The following is a 20,296-nucleotide window of genomic DNA, read 5'->3' on the forward strand; positions in this document are numbered from 1 at the left end:
CACGGATGTTAATGACAACTGACACAGAAATTATCAACGAGTGCGGACAACAGTTTGTAGTAGTAGAGTAGTTCATTATTAAACGAATAAAAATCTTACCAAAAATTTTCCATATTTGAAATGTGAAAATGAAAAAAGAATAAAAAAATGGAATGACAGACTCTAATGAATAGCACACCGTAAGAGAAGCTATTGCCAAACAGTAATTGGTAGATCAAATATGTATAATTATAAAACAGTACTGTGTACTTAGAGTGAATAGAAAAAAATAAACAATGCGACAGTTAATTTACTATACAATTATGACAAACCAGATCCATAGAAGTAACATAAAGTAATAAAGCTAGCAACTGTGCTCATTTGATTTGGAGTTATAGGGTACGATTTTTACGGACTGCGGGGCGCACCAGACAGAGCTGGCGAACATAATACTCAGACCGTTACAAAGTTAAAGGATGAAGTTTCATAGCTAGAGTAAGTGAGATAGAGTGAATGTAACTTTAACCAGTCAATACTCAGGCTAGTGTTGAACTGGACTAAACTGCTTCAACTGTGGCTTATATGCTTCTTCTTGATGGAATTAGACTCTCTCCTCTGTTCTTTGGTAGCTGAAATTCAGAGAATTTGATTGGGCAAAAATATAAGCAGTCGAAGTGGTGATGTATGTCTCTACCATAGCACAAGAAAAATACACAAAGAAATAAATGATATAAAAATTGATACAGAACTTTTATAAAATACATCAGTAATTCTAGATAATTATTCCTAGTACCCTTTACGTTCTTTTACTTTATCAGGAAGTCAAAAATGCATTTCAAAGTTTTGTTAAATGTTTGTAATATTATAGTCATGATTCTCAGGAGAATTTTTTTTGTAAATAGCAACTATCCGAAGACACCGATTGCTAGCTAGACTGGCATACGGGCTAAATGTGTATGAGTCAGTCACAGCATATGAATTCTTCAAATTTGGTTCCAGCTTATCTCCTTATATATTTTTGATGCAGGCTAGCTTAGGGCTTAGAAATACCTGTAAATGTTTGTTTCAACTTTTTTATAACTTCTAATGTTATGCAAGCTTCTGAATTTGCTCCCTACTTTCGGCTTTAAGAGGACCGCTTGTACAGTTTCTACCACTTTATTACTGAGTTTCTGCCAGTCAACCACATCGGGAGAATTTGAACTACCTGCTTTCTATATAAATTTGTCAATCAACACCTCCGTGTTCCTTACTCTCTACCATATTCCCTAGACCCCTTGCAGCACCCAAGACATGCTTAACTCATTGTTCTGCAGTTTACTTGTATCTCGACCCTGCACGGTTGTTGGTCATCATTGTGGGATTTTCTTATGTCATCTCCTGTTTGCTGACAGAAAATGATTTAGGACAGCGTATGGTAAGTTGTTTCCTATTATGTGTCTAATGTGTTTAGACATGTATATGTGCAATACCTCATAGCTCTCTGTAATCAGCCTATAAAGATAGTACCTATGTAAGTCTTTGTAAGAAATAAAAGCTAGGCATATGCTCATAATAGATTTGCTCTACATTTATACTGCCTGAATTTGACCAATATTTTTTGACAAATCGTATGACCCGCGTAGGACAATGCCCTTGTGGAATGCTTGCAGGTTTTAGTTGCGTCATGCTGCGACTAACAGGATTTAGTTCACATTAATCCCACGTGCATAAGCTTGGACAGCAGGGCGCAGCACCTTACACCCCACCCCATTCATATGGCATTGATCTGAATCCGGCATAAGACAAACTGATAATTGGCTAGGCTGGTTTATATCACAATGTCTGTAGGAAATCAGAAGATAAGGAAGCCAATAGAGAAATAAGAAAAGACACTTGGTCTCGCTGAAATCATACATGTAGGTTTTTGAAAAACATGATATGCAATGTTTTTTGTTCACCAGTTTCTTCAACGTTTTTTTTGCAGCATATTTTGAAATGCATTTATGAGGCTAGTAGAAATTCATCTTGAAGGGAAATATTCTGTTGCATGGCTTAATTGCTGCAATTACCTGACCCTGCACTACTGACTCTTTTAATGAGAGCTTCTTCAGTTGACCGGCTCTTTCATATGTTGCAGACAGTTTAGCTTCCCAAATTTCTAGTAAATTTGTTTGCTTAGGAAAACTTTGCTATCATAGCTTGCCCATAACTATTAAATGGTCCATTATGGTTGGATTGCAAGACCACCATGCTCAGAGTGCCAACTTCATTAATGGCAAAAACGTACTCAACACTCGCTGTTGAATTGTAAGTTTTGTTATGGTGGTTTCCATGAGCAAACGAATCCTCAGCAACACATCCACAGAAGATCCAATAATTACTAACATTAATAACTTAGTAACATTAGTTTCTTTGTCTAGACGTAAATAACTTTTATAAAAGCAATAGATTGGGTGTGTTAAAAAATTCAACAACAGCAGTAAGCATAGGATGTTGTTTTACTGCATGTGTGAACTGCTACATGTTGTCTAAATAGTTGGAAATGTTGCATTAGCCTAAATTACTACCGAATGCTTCTATAGACACAAAACTATAACTAATAGTAACCTTGTGCTACACTAATTCACATAATGCTACTAGTATATCTTCATCTTTGCGTTCTACAACTCATCATGAATATGTTCTGCTGCCGTTGGGCAAGCCATTTCTATGATCATCTTGATAGTTGCAGTTGAAAGCTTCTTAATGTCCTCGAGTAGAATTGGACCTTTGTTAAAGATGCCCAATGGGTTCAGAGAATCTTCCTGCAATAAAACCAAGTTGAAGTGGAATGTCAGGTTATAAATATGACAAGTAGTCTTCAGTTTGAGTAATTAGTTGGAGGATTTGGTTCTGACTAGCATGTACATGACTAGCATGTACATGTAGCTAAGACTTGTGAATGTGGTCTAGTAAAGTATTTCATCAGATAAATGTGTTGAACAGCGCAACTTAATATATTTATCTATCATCCTCATGATAATGTAGCAAGCAATGCTCGTTAAAAAATTTTTTTTTCATTTCATAACGTTTATCTAAAATTTTAATAGGCCTGTTGAACATAGATAGCATGATTGAATATTTTAACTTGAGACTTTTAATTTTCAAAGGCTGCCAGATATTTTATAAATATACCTGCTTTATTTACACAAAAGTTGTTTTAGTATATTGTTATGAATCAAACTAGATATATCAGTTAGTAGGTAAAAAATCTTTAGAATAAAATGTACTCAAATTCTATATGAACTTAGTATCACAACAAAGTGATCGATACAATGATCAATACAAGTGATCCATACAAGCGATCAATACAATCGATCAATACAAGCGGTAAATACAAGTGATCAATACAAGCGATCAATATAGGCAATCAATACAGACGATCAATACAAGCGATCAATACAAGCGGTCAATACAAGCGATCAATACAAGTGATCAGTACAAGCAATCAATACACAGATGGTTGGTAGCCCTGTAGTTAGCTGCATCATCATTGCTCTACAGTAAAATGTATTAGTGAGTAGCTCATGATAAATACATATTCAAACTGAAAAATCTTTACTTTAATAAGAGTATCTGTCTGTCTGCTGCGTCTGTCTCTTTAAAGCCACGATAAGAGCGTTAAAAAAAATGCTTGCACTCAAATCCAGATATTCAGATTCCCAAATCTTTCGCATCTAGGAATAACTGTGCACCTAGTTATTACACATGACGATCTCTCAAGATGCACAGGATTGTCAGCGTACTAGCTGACTATAGTTGTTATAGAAGTACAATCTACTATCATGGTACTATCTTACCTCAGAGTTAGTTAGGTGAGCCAAACATGATTTGGTTAGAAAGCCATCTCTGTTGATAACACTCGGTAAGAGTTCTTGCCACCTACCGACACTTTTCATTGAACTGCAGTTGCAAAGCTGCACCTATACATGAGACATGCAAGGTCACTTTTTTAAACAATCAATTCTATGAGTAGGAATGAAAACAGTTTGTAAATGATCGTGAGAGAATATTCTTTATTGCAGAAAACTTTGTCGCAAGAGAATAAAGTGGTGATAATCCTAATTCAATAATTTTATTGTATTGTACAGCTAATTGATGCTGTGCTCTTCACATTTCTATTTATGATAAAAAAAATGATTTGATCGGATAAATATGTGTAGGAAATAAATTATACATTTTAATATTATTGGAGGCAAATTGCAATGACAACATCTGCAAAACATTTGTGCTTTGACAAGTAAACTAAATGAATTAAATTTTTGTCTTTTCATAAATGAATTTCATTCAAATATCAAATGACAACTTTTTATATTGTTAACTGCTCAACTTAACAGTTCAAAAATTATTTAATCTTTAACGTAATCTTTGGAAATAAAGTATACTTTTTTAAGCACAACTACTTTTTATTGGAGTCTTCTTGTATTTATGATATGCAAATGCAAAGAACGATTTGATAAAAAAGCAACTTTTCAACTTTGAACTAAATAAATATACATGTACATGAAACAAATACAAATTTGGTGTATGTACAACTTCTTAGGAAAGTTCATTCATTCTACTTTAAGTTTCACGATGCTTAACCAAATGTCAGGTAAGGAATAAATTATTCATTACCTGATGCTTGGTTGAGCATCCCAAAGCTTTCAGCAGCAAGAATAAAATGTGATACATGTACCAAGCTTTAGTATAGCTCTACTGTATGCATAGAGCACTTTATAGCAAGAAAGACAACATTTTATTGTATAAATGAACTACGCTTATTTAAATACCTTATGCCGAGTGGTTTAAAAATTTGTATAGTTATACGGGCCAATCTCCAAAATTCAAGAGGAATCCATTAACAAGCAGACAAGGTAATATTGTCAAAGCTAATAATTGTTGGGCCTTGGCTTTACGTAATTAAGGATGCTGACTCAAAATCTTTTTTATACCGTTCCATCCCTTCTTACCCTGTTGTCTTCATTGGAACACAAAAATGGCTCCAACTGTTCATTGCTTGTCTTCTCCTTTTTGTTACAAGTTGTTTTGTTTCCCCAATTGAAGGTTAGAGTTTTACATTCTCCATATGATGTAGTATGAAAAACTGTATCTAAAATACAATTAAATTCAATTACTATACGTGTTATAGTTGCTTCATTGATTACTTTATTATAGTTATTACTATAATAATAACTTTATCATGTAATTCAATTCAATCTTTACTATATAAAAGCTTTGTCTGTCTGTTCGAAGCTAAGGTAAAAAGTTGAAAAAAATGTGTCATCATACAGGATTCGAACCCTCAAGACAATGCTTTTCCACCCAGCACAATGGCACCTGCACCAACCATTTGCCTTCCAGTAGTTTAGAATTATTGTGCGCACACTTATTCTTTGTGTTTTATAAACACACATGTTGATCTCTCACAGCACACCTGACTGCCAGGGTGCTAATTTATATAATTGTTATAATAGCTTCATTAATTACTTTATTATACTAGTATAATTAGAACAGAATTAAAATATTAACTAGTATAATAATAGCTTTATTATATAAAGCCATAATAGCTTTAGACCTTTATTCAATGGGTGGTTGTTTTATTGGCTGCCTACTAAAAATACTCTTGAAATGGCTGTTAATCTGGGCAGACCAATCAGCGCCTAACGTAGAAATAAATACCACTTTCCATTAAAATTTACAGCTGGTAGAAAAACATGATTAGCAACAGCAATTATTAACTCGATTACCTTTATGTAAGCAATTTTTAAATAATTTTCCAAACACCATTTCTGTTATGAAATAGAGTGACTAGCACAAAAAAGTACTCCGATATATAACATTTTTTATTATAAAAAAATTGATACGGTACATCAGCTGTTATCTCAATCACAGTCTTAATGATAAGGCAGATGAACACAGGCAAATGAACATAAAACCATTGAAAAGATATTTTTAGGGCATTCTTATCAATGGCGCTATTGTCATAATGATACTGTAACAAACAATTTGAAAGCTTGTCACCCAATAGTAATTATGTATACCTGCAGGTAAGAGGATACAATCCCCACTTTGCAGTGTGGCATGGTTCCAGTGAGTTGATGCGATCCAAGGGTTGTCAAATACATTTACTTCATCAGCATTGATGTCTAATGTTGCATCAGTTCCACAGATTGACTGCATAAATCATATTGAGTTACATGTATGTTAAAACTGCAGCAAATGAAGCAAAATAACTCAAACAAATGAAACAAACAGGTAGAAGAAAAAGCAAGAGTTATCATATAAATACTGAGAGAAGTAACCTTACTTGCGGATGCTTTGATTCTGCACTAGAAATTGCGCTTTCATTTCTCAGTATAATGTAATCTCTTTTTCCTTTCACAACACATTGTAGATGATTTGTAGTGCTTGTTTTAATGTCATCTGATGTCACACCACTTGTCAAAGAGCTTGACACCTGTAGCAAGTTCTCTGAAAAGCACTCAAATCCCTTCGGCATCTAAAAGATTAACATATCACAATTTGTTTTAAAGTAGATATAATAAATATACTAATGTTTATGGTGTCTAAGTCAGAACTTGAGATTTTCGGTCGCTTCTCTAAGATCGATTTTGTTCTATTGTGGTTGGCTGATGGTGAACATCTGTAATTTTAGTTTCTCTATTAATCACTCTGCTAGTAGGGCACTTGAATGCTTTTTATCTATTGGTTACTTACTTTAATATTTCTCAGTGCAGCTTTGTGTAGCACTTCGTCAAGAATCCATTCTTCACTACCATAATTGTCTAAAAATTTAGACAATGTCATCTTCTGGTAGAAAGTGGCCCCACTTCTTTGCCTCTGAGCAACCCAAACAAGAATAGATTCCATGCTAAAACATCAACAAATAGCATTCATTGAGATATCCTCTCTAACTTTAATGTCATTATAGCAAAAACTAATTACTATACCACATTTATACTAATTATTTATATAAAAATATGTCATTAATCACTTAGTTGAAAGATACGGTGCAAATGTTTCGTGTCTCTTGTGCAGGTATTATTAATGTACGCTAGTGCTGGTTTTGAACACTACTAGAGAAAAGCTAGTAGCTGTCATGTAACGACATAACTTGACAAGGTATTTAGATTAGCAAATTACTAAATTAACAATAAAACCTTTGCAATTTGATTTTGATTATTACCTGTTTAGATTTTCAGCATTTCCTGTATTTGACCACAGACTTTCAGCTTCCTTTGATACAAATATATTCCTGAACACTAGAGGCTCTCTGCCAACTGTACTGCTAGAATTACCTTGTGTTACTTCTCCTACACTTCTTCGTTGATGACCTAAAATATTTACAGCTGTCATTAAACCAGCACAGTTTAAGTAAATGCTATGAAGAACAATTAGTTTAGTAACTGTCAGCAAAATAGTTCAACTCAGTTTCATATCCCATCCCTAGCTTTTGTTATCACACCTAAATGCATTTTCTAAAATCTCTTTCTATATGACCTTTTCAAAGTGAAATCATCTAATTTATGTTATTGTTACACGTAGAACAGTTGAGAAAAGCAATGGCATGTTGATGCTGGTCAAAATCTCGTGATCTGCAGACTGCCTTGGTGAGAATATAACGCAATTTTACCTACTCTCATCCCTATTATACACTATTGAAACCAAAAAACCAAAGTTTAGTTTAGGTTGTTGATGATGCTAGTTAAAAAAACATTAAAGAGATTTCACTTCATCATTTTTGTTTACCTCTAATTCTTTATTAGAAAAGCTACTGTTTGTGTTCAGAATTTAAGTAAAAGACTTACCTAAAGGCCGAAGATGGCCGATGGGTAATCCCGGACTATTAGGTAAGTCAATATCAGGAGGAAAAAGTACATCCATTTGCTGACTTTTTGGATACTTCACTGGCTTTGACTCTTTTGCCCAGACCAGTGTGCACAAACTTATCAGCAGGATAAGTTTGACTCCAATGTTTGATAAGCAGACTCTTGCAGCCAACATCTTTTTCCTGTGGTCAACCTTCTTGCTGATGTCTGTTGTAAAATGTTATGACTGAAGCTAGTAAAACATTACAGTGGCTGACGTGGCAGTACCAAGATTGCTGACACAGTTATAAGTTGTTCTATCATACAAGCCAGATTTATCTGCACAGATGTTAAGTGTTTGGCAAACAATGATCTTACTCAGTTGTTATAGCTGAAACAAACAGCCATAGTGGTAGATAAGAGCCCTTTTGCCAACAGCACAGCTTGCCTAGCCTGTGGTCCATAAAAAGAGCTAAGCATGCAAAAATACTAAGGTAGTATTTGCATTTGTAATTTCAACAAAGGCCTCGTGTTAGCATTCCTTTATACAATTTTATAAGGAATCATTAACTTTGATGTTTAAACAAGAAATCTGAGTAGTTACATGGAATTTAGTAAAATTTATGATAAGAACATTTTAGTTGGCTACTATGTGCAGTTTGAAGTCGAACAGTTTTTAAAAGAGCAACTTAAGTTTATGCAATGATATACAGCCCTCCATGGGAGGCTGTATATTATTGGTTTATGCCTTATTTGCATGAGATAGTACATCAAAATTTGAAAAAATACATGCAGTCCTCTATGTAGTATACATGTAAATGTATTTTTAAAGTTATATATACATGTATATATACTTTCGAAAATTGATGTTCATACCGAAAAGCTTATTAGTAGTATTATTAAGTAAGGTTCGTCCGTGCCCGTCCGTGCCCAGGTATGGTGTTGAAAATTTTTACAATTGCCTAGAAATTTGCCAAACTTTAAAAACTTACTAATTCCAGTCATTCATACTAATTTTCAACAGCACAAATATAACTTTTATTTTATTGTTGGAGTAGATAATTCTAATGAGATGTGATGTCAATAATATCGATGCTTAATTTTTGGTAACCCTAATAAGTCTATAAAGCTAACAAAAACAATGTATCCGGCGAACCCGATCTTTGTTGTAGGATAGTTCTTTGAAGTTGTTTCCTTTTGGCGCACCAATGCTAATATAGAAACCAAATTGTAGGCGGTCGATTTGAGTAACAGCGTGACTAATTGCGTTTTTAGCAATCCTTACAAAACATGTCAGCATGGTTTCCGGTAAAAAAGTCGTGTTCGTTTTGTACTATCTAGTATCTAGCTATCTCTTAATTAGTTAGTCAGTTTGAGAGAATCAGTATCGTATTCTAATGACTTCGAGCATGCATAGAGTTAGATGAAAACAATATTTTTTTACAAATTACTCTCTTTGCGATGTGCAATTAATCTTTGAATTCACAATACGTTTTTATCGTTTCGTCTTTGCTGGCTATCTGCTGATTGTTTTTATCGTTACTCGTCGACTATTTTACTTCAGTTGTTATAACTTTTGAGTATAATTGATTATTTTTAAAATAAGTTATTTTGTACTATTAATTTGTAAACGTAACTTGATTAAAACAACTAATCTCGTTTCACTTCATGTTTTTAGTTACAATGTAAATGTTATCGGACGTTTTACCGATATAATTGTTATAGAGAATTGTATGGAAACCGAGTTCAACTCATGGGAATTTTGATTCTGGCTAGAGTTAATCTATTACAGAAGTTGCTGGAACGACGGTAAAGATGCAAATTATACTAGATAGCAATAAATGCAACTCAAACCAACACATTTCGCAATCACAAAATGTTGACTGCATGTGTTTTTTTATGTGCATTTAACTAATATTTGCATACTTATACGATGCCCCACATGTCTTATTAATTTTTCCATCAGTTGCTACACATTTTTGCATAATTTTTGAAAGCAGAAATTTTGCTTCCTGTTTTGAACCTTGATTCGTTATAAAATTAGGAACCTATTTGTTATCTCTGCAATAAGCACTGTTATGAGCAAGAAGTTAACGCAAATGCTTGAACTCATTGATGTGCTTCAGTTCGTATTGGTAAATTCTGTATTGCACTTGACTTGTGCAGTTTTAATTAAAAGTGCACAGCATGACTATCTTTTATTTGCAATGCTACCAAAATTACTGTTATCTGTAACGTTTTATGATAAAAAGAAACAGCCAAGAGTACATAATAGTATAAAAAGATGGCATGAAATTAGGCATTACAAACATGAGCAGGGTATGGGCCATTCATTTATGTTATTTAACTATGCTAGGCTACAAATCAATACAATGAATACATAAATTTTAAAAATGCATTGGGGTTATGCTATTGATTGAATGATTTTGAAGAATGCATTTGTTTTACTATTGTTACAGCTGGCACTGAATAATCATCACTTCTTTTTAACTCTGGGCTGCTTGCCCAAACCTAGGTGAACTCAAATAGAGTTGTCTACTCAAGATGAGATATGTGAACAATACCAGAGAGACAACTTGGCCAGTCTTATCTTTAAAATTGCAGTTGCAGCTTTTGACTGTGTATTTTGATATGATAATTTATATTTTTGTGTAGTATAAGTAAATTTTGTGGGGTGGTTACAATTCTGGTGTAAAATTGTAATATGCATTAATAGGTAGTGAATAGTAGCACAGGTTTTATCAGGAAATGAAATATCTTATAGATAATGTGTTATAAAATTATTTTTATATTAATTTTGATTATTAAAATCTCATTAAATATATATTCTTTTAAATTGAGCCGCCGGAAAAATTTTGTAAACTGAAACAATTTACTCATATTTGCCTGTGACCTAGTAAAATTTAAAACCAGAAATAAAAGAATAAAAAGGAATGTGAATATGAAATAAAAAGTGAATGTTTGTGACTAACAAATGTTTTTATACTTTCACTATGAGGTTCCTGATTAATATTTTTCAAATAAAAATATTGCATGTAATTGATCTGGCAAACTTGTGTAAAGACCTCAATAACAGCCTCTAAAAGTCAAGTGTTGCTTCTGAACATGCATCATCTGTCAAGGCTTCAACTAAAATGTGTCTTCTAGTCTTGTGCAAAATTCTTGTATAAATCTGATTAACTCATAATTTAGTTCTATATAATAGGTTAAGTTCTTTTGTTGGGCTATGTGAATGCAATGGAACTACAAAAAACCATTTCCTTCTAATAATTTTGCCACTATGTATATCCTCACTATACTCAACCATGGACATATTGCATAGCTAATATGGTTCCTCTGTGACACGATACACTTAATCCCTGAATGATTAATAAACAACAGTAAACCAGCGACTTGTTTATGACCTAGCTTTGACATTGTCTTGTTCTACATCACTGCTAGGCCGCTTAATTGCGATCTTTCAGCGATAAGTAGGCCAAATTTTTGCCCTACTTCGCACTCTCAGTGCAACGTCTCAATTGGCATTACCTATCGCTTCCAAACTGACAGGTGATGGTCTGTCTCTCATACTTGCTTGCTGTCTGACTTTTCAGGAATGCTGTATGGGTTATTGATAGACTCGGTCATGCTACTAGTGACTACTCGTAGCATGTCTAATCAAAACTCTAAATACACAAGCATCATGAAAATGCTAAAAATGAGTATTCATTACAGACTTGTCAAAGAGGTATGCGAAAGATGGATATAAAATGAGAAGTTTGATAGAAATGGTCAGGTTTATACAAATAGTAGGATATAAGTCAAACAGGTTTGGGAATGTCTGTAGCGACATGGATAGGTTGGTAGGTGGTTGTAGCGGTTCCTATCTACTTTGTCAATTTAATGGCCGCTATGACAGGCGTCTTGCCGTGTTGTGCTGATCTGTTGTGGCATGTTGGTTGGTGATTTAGAATAAGCTTCTCCCATTGCACGCATTTAACCCAGCATAGAACAAGCTTAGCAATCTACTGATACCTTAGACTGTGGATAGAAGGTATTCGCTTATTGAAAATGAAAAATCTTTTAGTTACTACTCCTTAGGTGAAGAAACTGAGGCAACCACTACAATATTTTTTGCTAGGAAGTTTACATATCAATCAAAGGTAAAAAGAGCATTTCGTTGCTATGTCGGCAGCAGTTTCAGATGCTGCAATTGATAAGCTAGCGTATTATTGTAGAGGAAGGCTTTTTTTAGCATTAAGACTCATGCTAGCTTAAAGGTTTCAACAATTGATCGCAATTGACAAAGGCCCTTGAGGCCAGGTTGTTGACAAGGAATCATTTTGGGGAAGTTCACATTAAGCGACTATATTCAACATATGCAGCTTCAATGATCTGTGTTCTATCGACAAACACATTACTATTTGTAATTTCTGGTAAGCAAATTTGCCAATTACGCAAGTCAAGCGAGTTTTTATGAGATTGTAATACAAATAGCAAATAGGCTTATACCAATATGACAAGGTAACAGTTTTTGGCGATTCTTAATGATTTCGATGTTTTCGAGAATCTTACTATAAATTTACAAATTTAGTTACTAATTCCTCTAAAAATTCCAAGAATTGCCATAGTGATAATATATACCTTTAATCTAATATTGCAGTTCTCTAAATAATTTTACTAAATTCTTCGACCATCTTGAAAGAGAATGTATAGACATTCTCCAGGTTACCATGCTTCGAATAGATTCGAATCAGTTATACCAGGTAATCTCTGTATAACTATTAGAGCCTGTTAGTTGTAAGGGCAGCAGCATACACACAAACGCGAGCAAGTGGGTAATGCTGCCAAATCAAACATCGAAACAGCTGTTGCAATCGGCTAACTAGAATGCTTTCTGGTAGTTGTACAAACTTACACAAGTCAATCTTCTGTTATCAAACTGTGGGTAAGCTTATAGTCTGGTTTTTGAAAAAGAAAACCAGTTTCTTTAGCTTATTAGTATTCAATTTATCATGTTTTGGCAGTTCATCTAAAGCATACCAATTTATTGGCATTGTGTTTGACATATTGTCTTGGTTATGTGGTTACTGTAATCGGAACTAGCAAAACTTTTGTTTGCTCAATAGAGTATAAGAGAAGAAGAGTGATGCGCTGGAATGGCATGTTGAAATGCATGATAGCTACACATAAGGTATGAATGACAACTATCATAACAAGAGAAGGAACTCATTATGATAGCATTCTTCCTCAGTAGCTTTTCTCAACTGCTTGGAACTAGGCCAGAAACGGATTGGTTTGGGGAAGTATGACCACAGACTGGTTGGAGGCAGTAAGACCACGGATTGGTTGGAGGCAGTATGACCACGGATTGATTGGGGGCAGCATGACCACGAACTGGTTGGGGGCAGTATGACCATGGATGGTTGGAGGTAGTAAGACCACGGATTGGTTGGGGGCAGTATGACCATGGACTGGTTGGGGGCAGTATGACCACGGACTGGTTGGAGGCAGCAAGACCACGGATTGGTTGAGGGCAGTATGGCCATGGATTGATTGAGGGCAGTATGACCATGGACTGGTTGGGGGCAGTATGACCACAGACTGGTTGGGGGCAGTATGACCATGGATTGATTGGGGGCAGTATGACCATGGATTGGTTGGAGGTAGTATGATCATGGATTGGTTGGGGGCAGTATGACCATGGATTGATTGGGGGCAGTATGACCATGGATTGATTGGAGGCAGTATGACCACGGATTGGTTGGAGGCAGTAAGACCACGGATTGTTTGGAGACAGTATGGCCATGCTTAGAAGTAGCATGTTGAGTTGTTAAATACTCCTTCATGTCAAAATCATTTACTCAATAATTCTGGTGACACGGTTTTGTAGTTGGGGTAGTAATGAATATGCACTGTATCCGATTCTAGTAAAAGTAATATGTTGGCTTGTAAACTAATACTATCCAGTTGTGTTTCCCTTCAGGCATACACGATATGTACGAACAGTTACCACAACAGGTACGGCTTTTAAACATTTTCTCTAATGCACTGGTCAATCTTCTCATAGTCATTACTAATTTTTTGAATCACCCCTATCCAGTGTTTGTGCTACCCCTGAACGGTTCATGTAATAATACTTTATGTATCAACTGTAATGTCTATCTAACATCAAATAGACTCCATGACTATATCCAGAAGGGAAGAGTCTGGAAGGATGTGGTTAATCTTGAAAACTTATATTTTGTATAGGTACTGACTTGTATATCATTATGCTTTTCCACATGTGCATACCTTTTGCCTTAAGCGGATCTGATCGTATCTCATCGGCGAAGGATTATTCAAGCTAGTGATGAGTCACTCATGTCGATATATGTTCAGGGACTATTAAATGAAGACAAGACACTTGAATACAGTTGAAGACAATTAACTGAAGGTTAACAATTACATTGTTGATGAGGATGGTTATGTTAAATGATTAGATATTGCTGTATCAGACTAGTTAAAAAATATTACCTAACCAAAGTTGTCTATGCTAGTAGCCTTGGGTTTTGTTCTCAAGCAATGCCAACACCAACGACATAGATGACGGAATGAACTTGATTGGTTGAGTTGAAAAAAGAAATTGTTTCTAAAATAGTCAGATAGTGTAGGATAAAAAATATACAGCAATATCGATGGCTATATCATGTAAATTGCCAAGTTGATTAGCCAATTATAGGTAATTATTCATTTAGCAATAGGGGTCAAAGTTGAACATTTCAGGTTTGTCCCAGATTACTGAACTAGTAAGGGTCAAGGATGATTTTATGTCACTGTTTTGGTAGAAAAATCAGATTGCATAGCCTTAGGCCCAATACAAATCACTATAAAATACCTGATGCTAGGGATGAATTTTGGAATAACTAAACAAACGCTAAGCAAAACTCAATATTTCTCCATGTTGATAATCAGTATATGATGGGCATAATATGTTTAGAGTATTTTCAGTGTATGTAGTCTTCCACGTCCATCAGTAACTGTATGAGATTCCTGAATGTATACCATCAAGAGTGTTTAAAACACTTTCTACAGGACAGATGAACTTTAAGGAGTTCCTTTCAGGTTCTTTTTACTACTCGCCTTAATAGTCCTGCTAGTTGTCACCATGGTTTCAGGCATGTAATGATTTATGTTTGGTTTTCTTTCTACGATAGAATTCCTTTAATCATTCTCTTCTTGGATACTGCGTTACAAAGAGTTGAGTTGTGAGATCCCTTAGCCAGATCGCGCTAAAATTTGGGTTTGTAATATTTGATGCAAGTATTTTTGTTAGTAACGATCGCTAGGAAGTTTATTTAAGGGAGTCTTATTACGAGCTATATACAGTTGTGGCAACCCATTCAGGCAAGTGAAATTGCACGCGTGACTAGACATCGCTGCCAGCAACTGCTGTTTATCTTAAGTATAATTGCTGTTGTTGAACGCAGTTGCTGAGAACAGTTTACGTGGTGGTAAACCTTTGTCAGTTGTATATCGCTTTGGTTTACAATTTCAATGACTCTTGACGTTATTTGTATTTATGAGTTTGTTAGTAATAAATATTTGAAGTTTTTAGTTGAAGATTAAACCAAAGTTGAGCTACATTCTTTAACATTTGCTAATAATAGATGGTAGGAAATTACAACACACGGTTTCTAAAACAAAACTAGGTAGCGCTGCTGGCAGTTTAAATCTTATAAGGTTATTGTTTCCATAAAGTGGAAGGGTCCTCAGTTGGAAGGGTTCTTCAAAAGAGAAACATTGTAGGTACAGCACCTTTCAAAGGAACAAATCTCAGCAGTTTTTGTGGGTCTATGCGTTGATTGATGCTATGAAGAACCATTCTTCAAAGCATTTGAAGAATTTTTAAATAGAAATTTTTTATATCTTATAAATTTATTTATTGTCTATTATTTGTTATAATTTAAAATATATATGCAGCTTTTCATTGCTTTTTATCAGCTTGTCATTCATACAAGTTACCAAAGCAAGCATAGCAACTGTATCCGTTTTGGTCTTTACAACATTTTAGATGTTACATCCGACTATCTTATAAGAGTACTCGGTTACAGCTTGTGAGCTAGTTAGAGGATTCAAGGATGCCAAAAGGAGCCGTTCCCTTCCCATTTGGAAAATGTCGTGTATGCAATGCTCGGGCTACAGGCAATCACTATGGAGCTAATACATGCGAGGGTTGCAAGGTACTCTATCTTGTTGAATATAGTATGTCATATCAAAAAAGTATGAAGAGCTCTGAGAGCTCGCATTGGAGATGAAAATGTAAGACATTTGTGAGCGGTATAAATTAGCCTTGTTTATAGTTTGAAAAGGTTTCAACGAGACAAGGGCTAGCGCAGTTAAGTACTAGTGGTGTTGATAGTGGTTGGTTAGACCACTTAATTCAGTTAGCATAATCAGGTGCTGGTTATTACTTTTCCTGAGTTAACCAGTGTTTGGTTAACCATGCAGTTATCGATGTCTCAGTTGCATTTCTCAGGGCTGACATATGTCCTAGAAACAGTCTGTCATTAATATCGGCTTATTTGGGATTTTTCATTGGTAGGGCTTCTTTAAGAGAAGCCTTGAGAAAGCCGACAAATACAAGTGTCTCAACAATGAGGAGTGCGCTATCGAACCTGACAATAGAATCAAATGCAAGTTATGCAGGTACAAGAGATGTCTTAAGCTCGGCATGGCTATTGCTGGTGAGCGCATCTAACTTGTGTTTTCTTTTCCAGTAGTTCGTTTCTTGCCACTCTCTCTTCTACTGTCCTTTCCTGCCCCCCCCCCTCTCTCTTCTGTTAACACCTTCTGCCCCTCACTCTTCTGTTGACCGCTCCTGCCACTCTTTCCTCGGTTGTCGTTTTCTGCCACTTTCTCTTCTGTTCTTTTTGCCCCTCTCTTTTCGGTTGTCCCTTTTTGCTCATCTCTCCTCTGTTGTCCTTTCTTCCTCCTCTCTCTCTCTTCTGCTGTTCTTTTTTGCCCCTATCTCTTCTGCTGTTCTTTTCTGCCCCTCTCTTTTTTGCTCTCCTGTTCTGTTTCTCTCTCTTCAGCTGTCCTTTCCAGCCCCTCTTTTCTCCTCTCCTTTCTCCTACTACAATTTCTAACATTTTGCAGTTTATATATCATGTCTTATTATTGGTCCATGATAGTTGCGAAGATGTCATTGTGTCATTGCTGCCATGACTTATTACATCTATGCCAGTGTACACGTATTTCGCATGGACTAGCCAGATTGACTTGCGCCTCTCAGTCTGCTACATTAGAAATATATTTTTTGATGCTCCTGGAGCACTTGTATAAAAAAGGTTATACATTGGTGCTTGTTTGTGTATAAGGCAGTTTTTTTGTAATCACCGTTGAAAGATCAGATTTATGATATAAGAATTAGTAGCAGAATAACTATACTTTGTAGTTTGAGGTTAACAAGTATCGGCCTCTAGAGCCTTTGTAATAAAAATACCTCTCTGCCATTATTCAACATTGCTTCCTTTGAATTTAATAATGGCCCCACATCATGTAGGATGTGTATGGTAGTAGGCGATGCATGTTGCAATGGTAGTAGGCGAGGGTGCCTTGCACTGTGTGAGTACTAAAACATGTCATATCCTTGCTACAGCAATTAAGATGGGTCGCATACCTAAGGTGCAGAAACAGAAGGCTCTAGAGATAGAAAAGTCCTCACATAAAGCAGGAGATTCAGTGTTTTCCAACAGCCTAGAAATGTACAGAAACAATGACCTTCAATCGTCGCCTCCCTTGAAACAGGATGTTGACGACTCCAACTGTGAACAGCTGAAGGCAACAGATCCGATTACTAGTTCCCCCAGCCCGACCCACCACGGTACGATGTTACAAATGTTTGCAGTGTGTGCTATCTCAGAAATACAGCACGTCTCCGGGTACGATGTCCCTGTCATATGATTTGTTCACCCTACGATGTCACACATAATGTGTTTTCGTCTCCGCCATTTGAAATTTTTTTCACTATACAATAATAACAAAGATTTTTCTCGAAATTAAGATTTAGCAGTTAGAAGGCTGAATATGTCGAAATAATGAAGATGCTGATATGCTATTCCCTCCCACAATGCCTAAAAAGATACAATGCTCTCTCTCTCTCCCTCTCAGTTCAGCTTTATTCTTTTGAAATTATAGTGAAAAGGAACCAGGCAACAGGTAGATGATAAGATTTTAGACGATGTCAAACTTGAAGTTTAGTTTAATAAAATTAATACTAAAACTTAGCTTCAAGTACTTGTTTAGTAAGCGAAATTTATTTTATTACTGCTCACAGTACATTGTAATGTTACATTTTAGTACTGCTCACAGTACATTGTAATGTTACATTTTAGTACTGCTCACAGTACATTGTAATGTTACATTTTAGTACTGCTCACAGTACATTGTAATGTTACATTTTATTACTGCTCACAGTACATTGTAATGTTACATTTTAGTACTGCTCACAGTACATTGTAATGTTACATTTTAGTACTGCTCACAGTACATTGTAATGTTACATTTTATTGCAGATCATAACCCCTAAGTACACTAAATATAGTAAAGCTACTGGAGGTAACTATAGTTACTAAGGTTAACATACTATTTTGTTACTAATTTTTAAATATTTGTACGGTACGAATATAAAATTTTGATATTTTTTGCCAAGGTGTGTTTGCATTAGATAATTACTTTGGGTTTCTATACTCCTCTATACGACATTTTGGCTATACGATGCCAACATTGGAACGAATTAAAATTGTATGACAGGGTCCACTGTGAGGCCTTAAAGAACCTGTGGGACCATTTTTAGGCAAAACAATCTGTTTATACCGCCTTGTTGAGCAGAGTCTTATGTAGGAACACTAAATTTTAAGTCAGAAGCAGCAGTTTCCTTGTAACTGCCTAAAATGTGTAAGCATATACGACCACAGCTCGAAAAGCTGTAAGCATACACTGTAAGAAAAGCTGTAAGCATACACTGCATACTCGAAAAGCTGTAAGCATACACTGTAAGAAAAGCTGTAAGCATACACTGCATACTCGAAAGTAAGCTGTAAGCATACACTACATACTCGAAAGTAAGCTGTAAGCATACACTGTAAGAAAAGCTGTAAGCGTACACTGAATCTATTGATTCAGCATACAAGCATAGAAAAGCTGTAAGCATACACTGCATACTCGAAAAGCTGTAAGCGTACACTACACAAAATGTGTAAGCATATACAACCACAGCTCAAAGCTGTAAGCATACACTACACAAGATGTGTAAGCATATACAACCACAGCTCAAAAAATAACTAGTCTCGACTAACCATGCTTGTTTTACCTGAACGTGGCCTAACAGAACCTTTTAAGGGCAGCGAAAAAATGGATTTTGTAACTTTTTCATAACAATATAAAAATAACTGTTGCAGTGACGCTTTAAAAATGCTTATTTAACGAAAAAAGCACGCAGAACCTTATGAAGAACCTAATCCTAGTACAATAACCCTCCATCATCACTTTCCCATGAGCTTGCGTTACCAAATATTTTGTACTACTTATACGGTCATATGTAGTCATGTGATCCATCACCTTTGCATGCAAATTATTTGATTTACAACAAAACTTGAACCAGTATTTGTCTTAACGTACTAAGCGAGGCTGTTCCTAAGTATGAGCTAACCAATCAAAAGCTGTTTTGTTGAACAACAATGAGTTAGTTGTAGAGGAGAGATTAGCTTTGGAGATTAAGATATATCAGAAATAATTGCTACGCTGTCAGCTTTTCTGTAAATTGCTATGATGATAGTACAAACAGGGAGTCAACATTTGACTATTAACACCTTCGAAAGGCTAAATCTAATCAAAGATTAAACATTTTATTACTTAATAGTTGTGGGATAAAATGTAATAAAAAGTGTCTATTGCAGTTGAGTTTTTTACGTGATTTGGGGAATATTTTATTTTTTCTAGCCACATCGTAGTTATACTTTGAATGTAAAAAATGCTAATCATATTGTAGACTTTTGTTTTTTGTGTGCTAAACTTCAACTCACTTTTTATCCCAATTTTAGTTTGGAAATTATTTTAAATTATTTATATTTTTATATTATATTATTTATATTATATTTAAATTATTATAAATCTGTTTATTAGGGAAACAGTTTAGCATGTATCTGAAAAGTTGCTTAATGTGCAACATTAAGAATATCTGGGCAGCTGTTTCTTCCAAGACACTGCGTGATGGGTAGTACTCTGCTCTCACACTCTGCCTTTCCTTACCATTTGTACAACTATACACAAAAGCTCCTAACCCTACTAACGCCGTTCCCTTAGTAGTACAACCGGCTTCGTGTGAAATATCGTGCGATTTCAGCAGTTATCTTGCATTTTATGTAAGTTTTGATAATTTTGTAAATCTCCGGTCACTTTCTTGTTTGCAGCCAAAAATATTAGATACCAATTTTTGATTTAAACAGATAATCATGCAACTATGTTTATGCCCTGCATTTGCAAGA

The 20,296-nt window shown here is 35.2% G+C and overlaps 2 protein-coding genes across 4 annotated transcripts in view; one reads left to right on the forward strand and one right to left on the reverse strand.

The window, feature by feature from the left end:
- Positions 1-2,374: 2,374 nt before the first annotated feature.
- LOC137391658 (uncharacterized) lies at positions 2,375-8,008 on the reverse strand. The gene is made up of 8 exons (XM_068078172.1): positions 7,791-8,008; positions 7,169-7,316; positions 6,700-6,853; positions 6,290-6,481; positions 6,024-6,156; positions 4,953-5,092; positions 3,801-3,923; positions 2,375-2,765 (listed from the first exon to the last, which is right to left on the reverse strand). Exons 1-8 carry the CDS (start codon positions 7,984-7,986, stop codon positions 2,622-2,624), a joined length of 1,230 nt encoding a protein of 409 aa, XP_067934273.1. The 5' UTR covers positions 7,987-8,008; the 3' UTR covers positions 2,375-2,621.
- Positions 8,009-9,081: 1,073 nt separating this feature from the next.
- The window catches only part of LOC137390202 (uncharacterized), a 31,283-nt gene continuing 20,068 nt past the window's right edge, over positions 9,082-20,296 (forward strand). For all 3 annotated transcript variants that reach the window (XM_068076492.1, XM_068076493.1, XM_068076494.1), the window contains exons 1-5: positions 9,082-9,098; positions 9,516-9,599; positions 15,823-15,991; positions 16,354-16,495; positions 17,410-17,634. In XM_068076492.1, coding sequence (XP_067932593.1) covers positions 15,890-15,991; positions 16,354-16,495; positions 17,410-17,634 — 469 coding nt within the window. In that variant the 5' untranslated portion in view covers positions 9,082-9,098; positions 9,516-9,599; positions 15,823-15,889. The remainder of the gene's footprint in view (positions 9,099-9,515; positions 9,600-15,822; positions 15,992-16,353; positions 16,496-17,409; positions 17,635-20,296) is intronic.

Source organism: Watersipora subatra, chromosome 3 (genome assembly GCF_963576615.1).
Source record: "Watersipora subatra chromosome 3, tzWatSuba1.1, whole genome shotgun sequence".
In the NCBI taxonomy this organism is placed as follows: Eukaryota; Metazoa; Bryozoa; class Gymnolaemata; order Cheilostomatida; family Watersiporidae; genus Watersipora; species Watersipora subatra.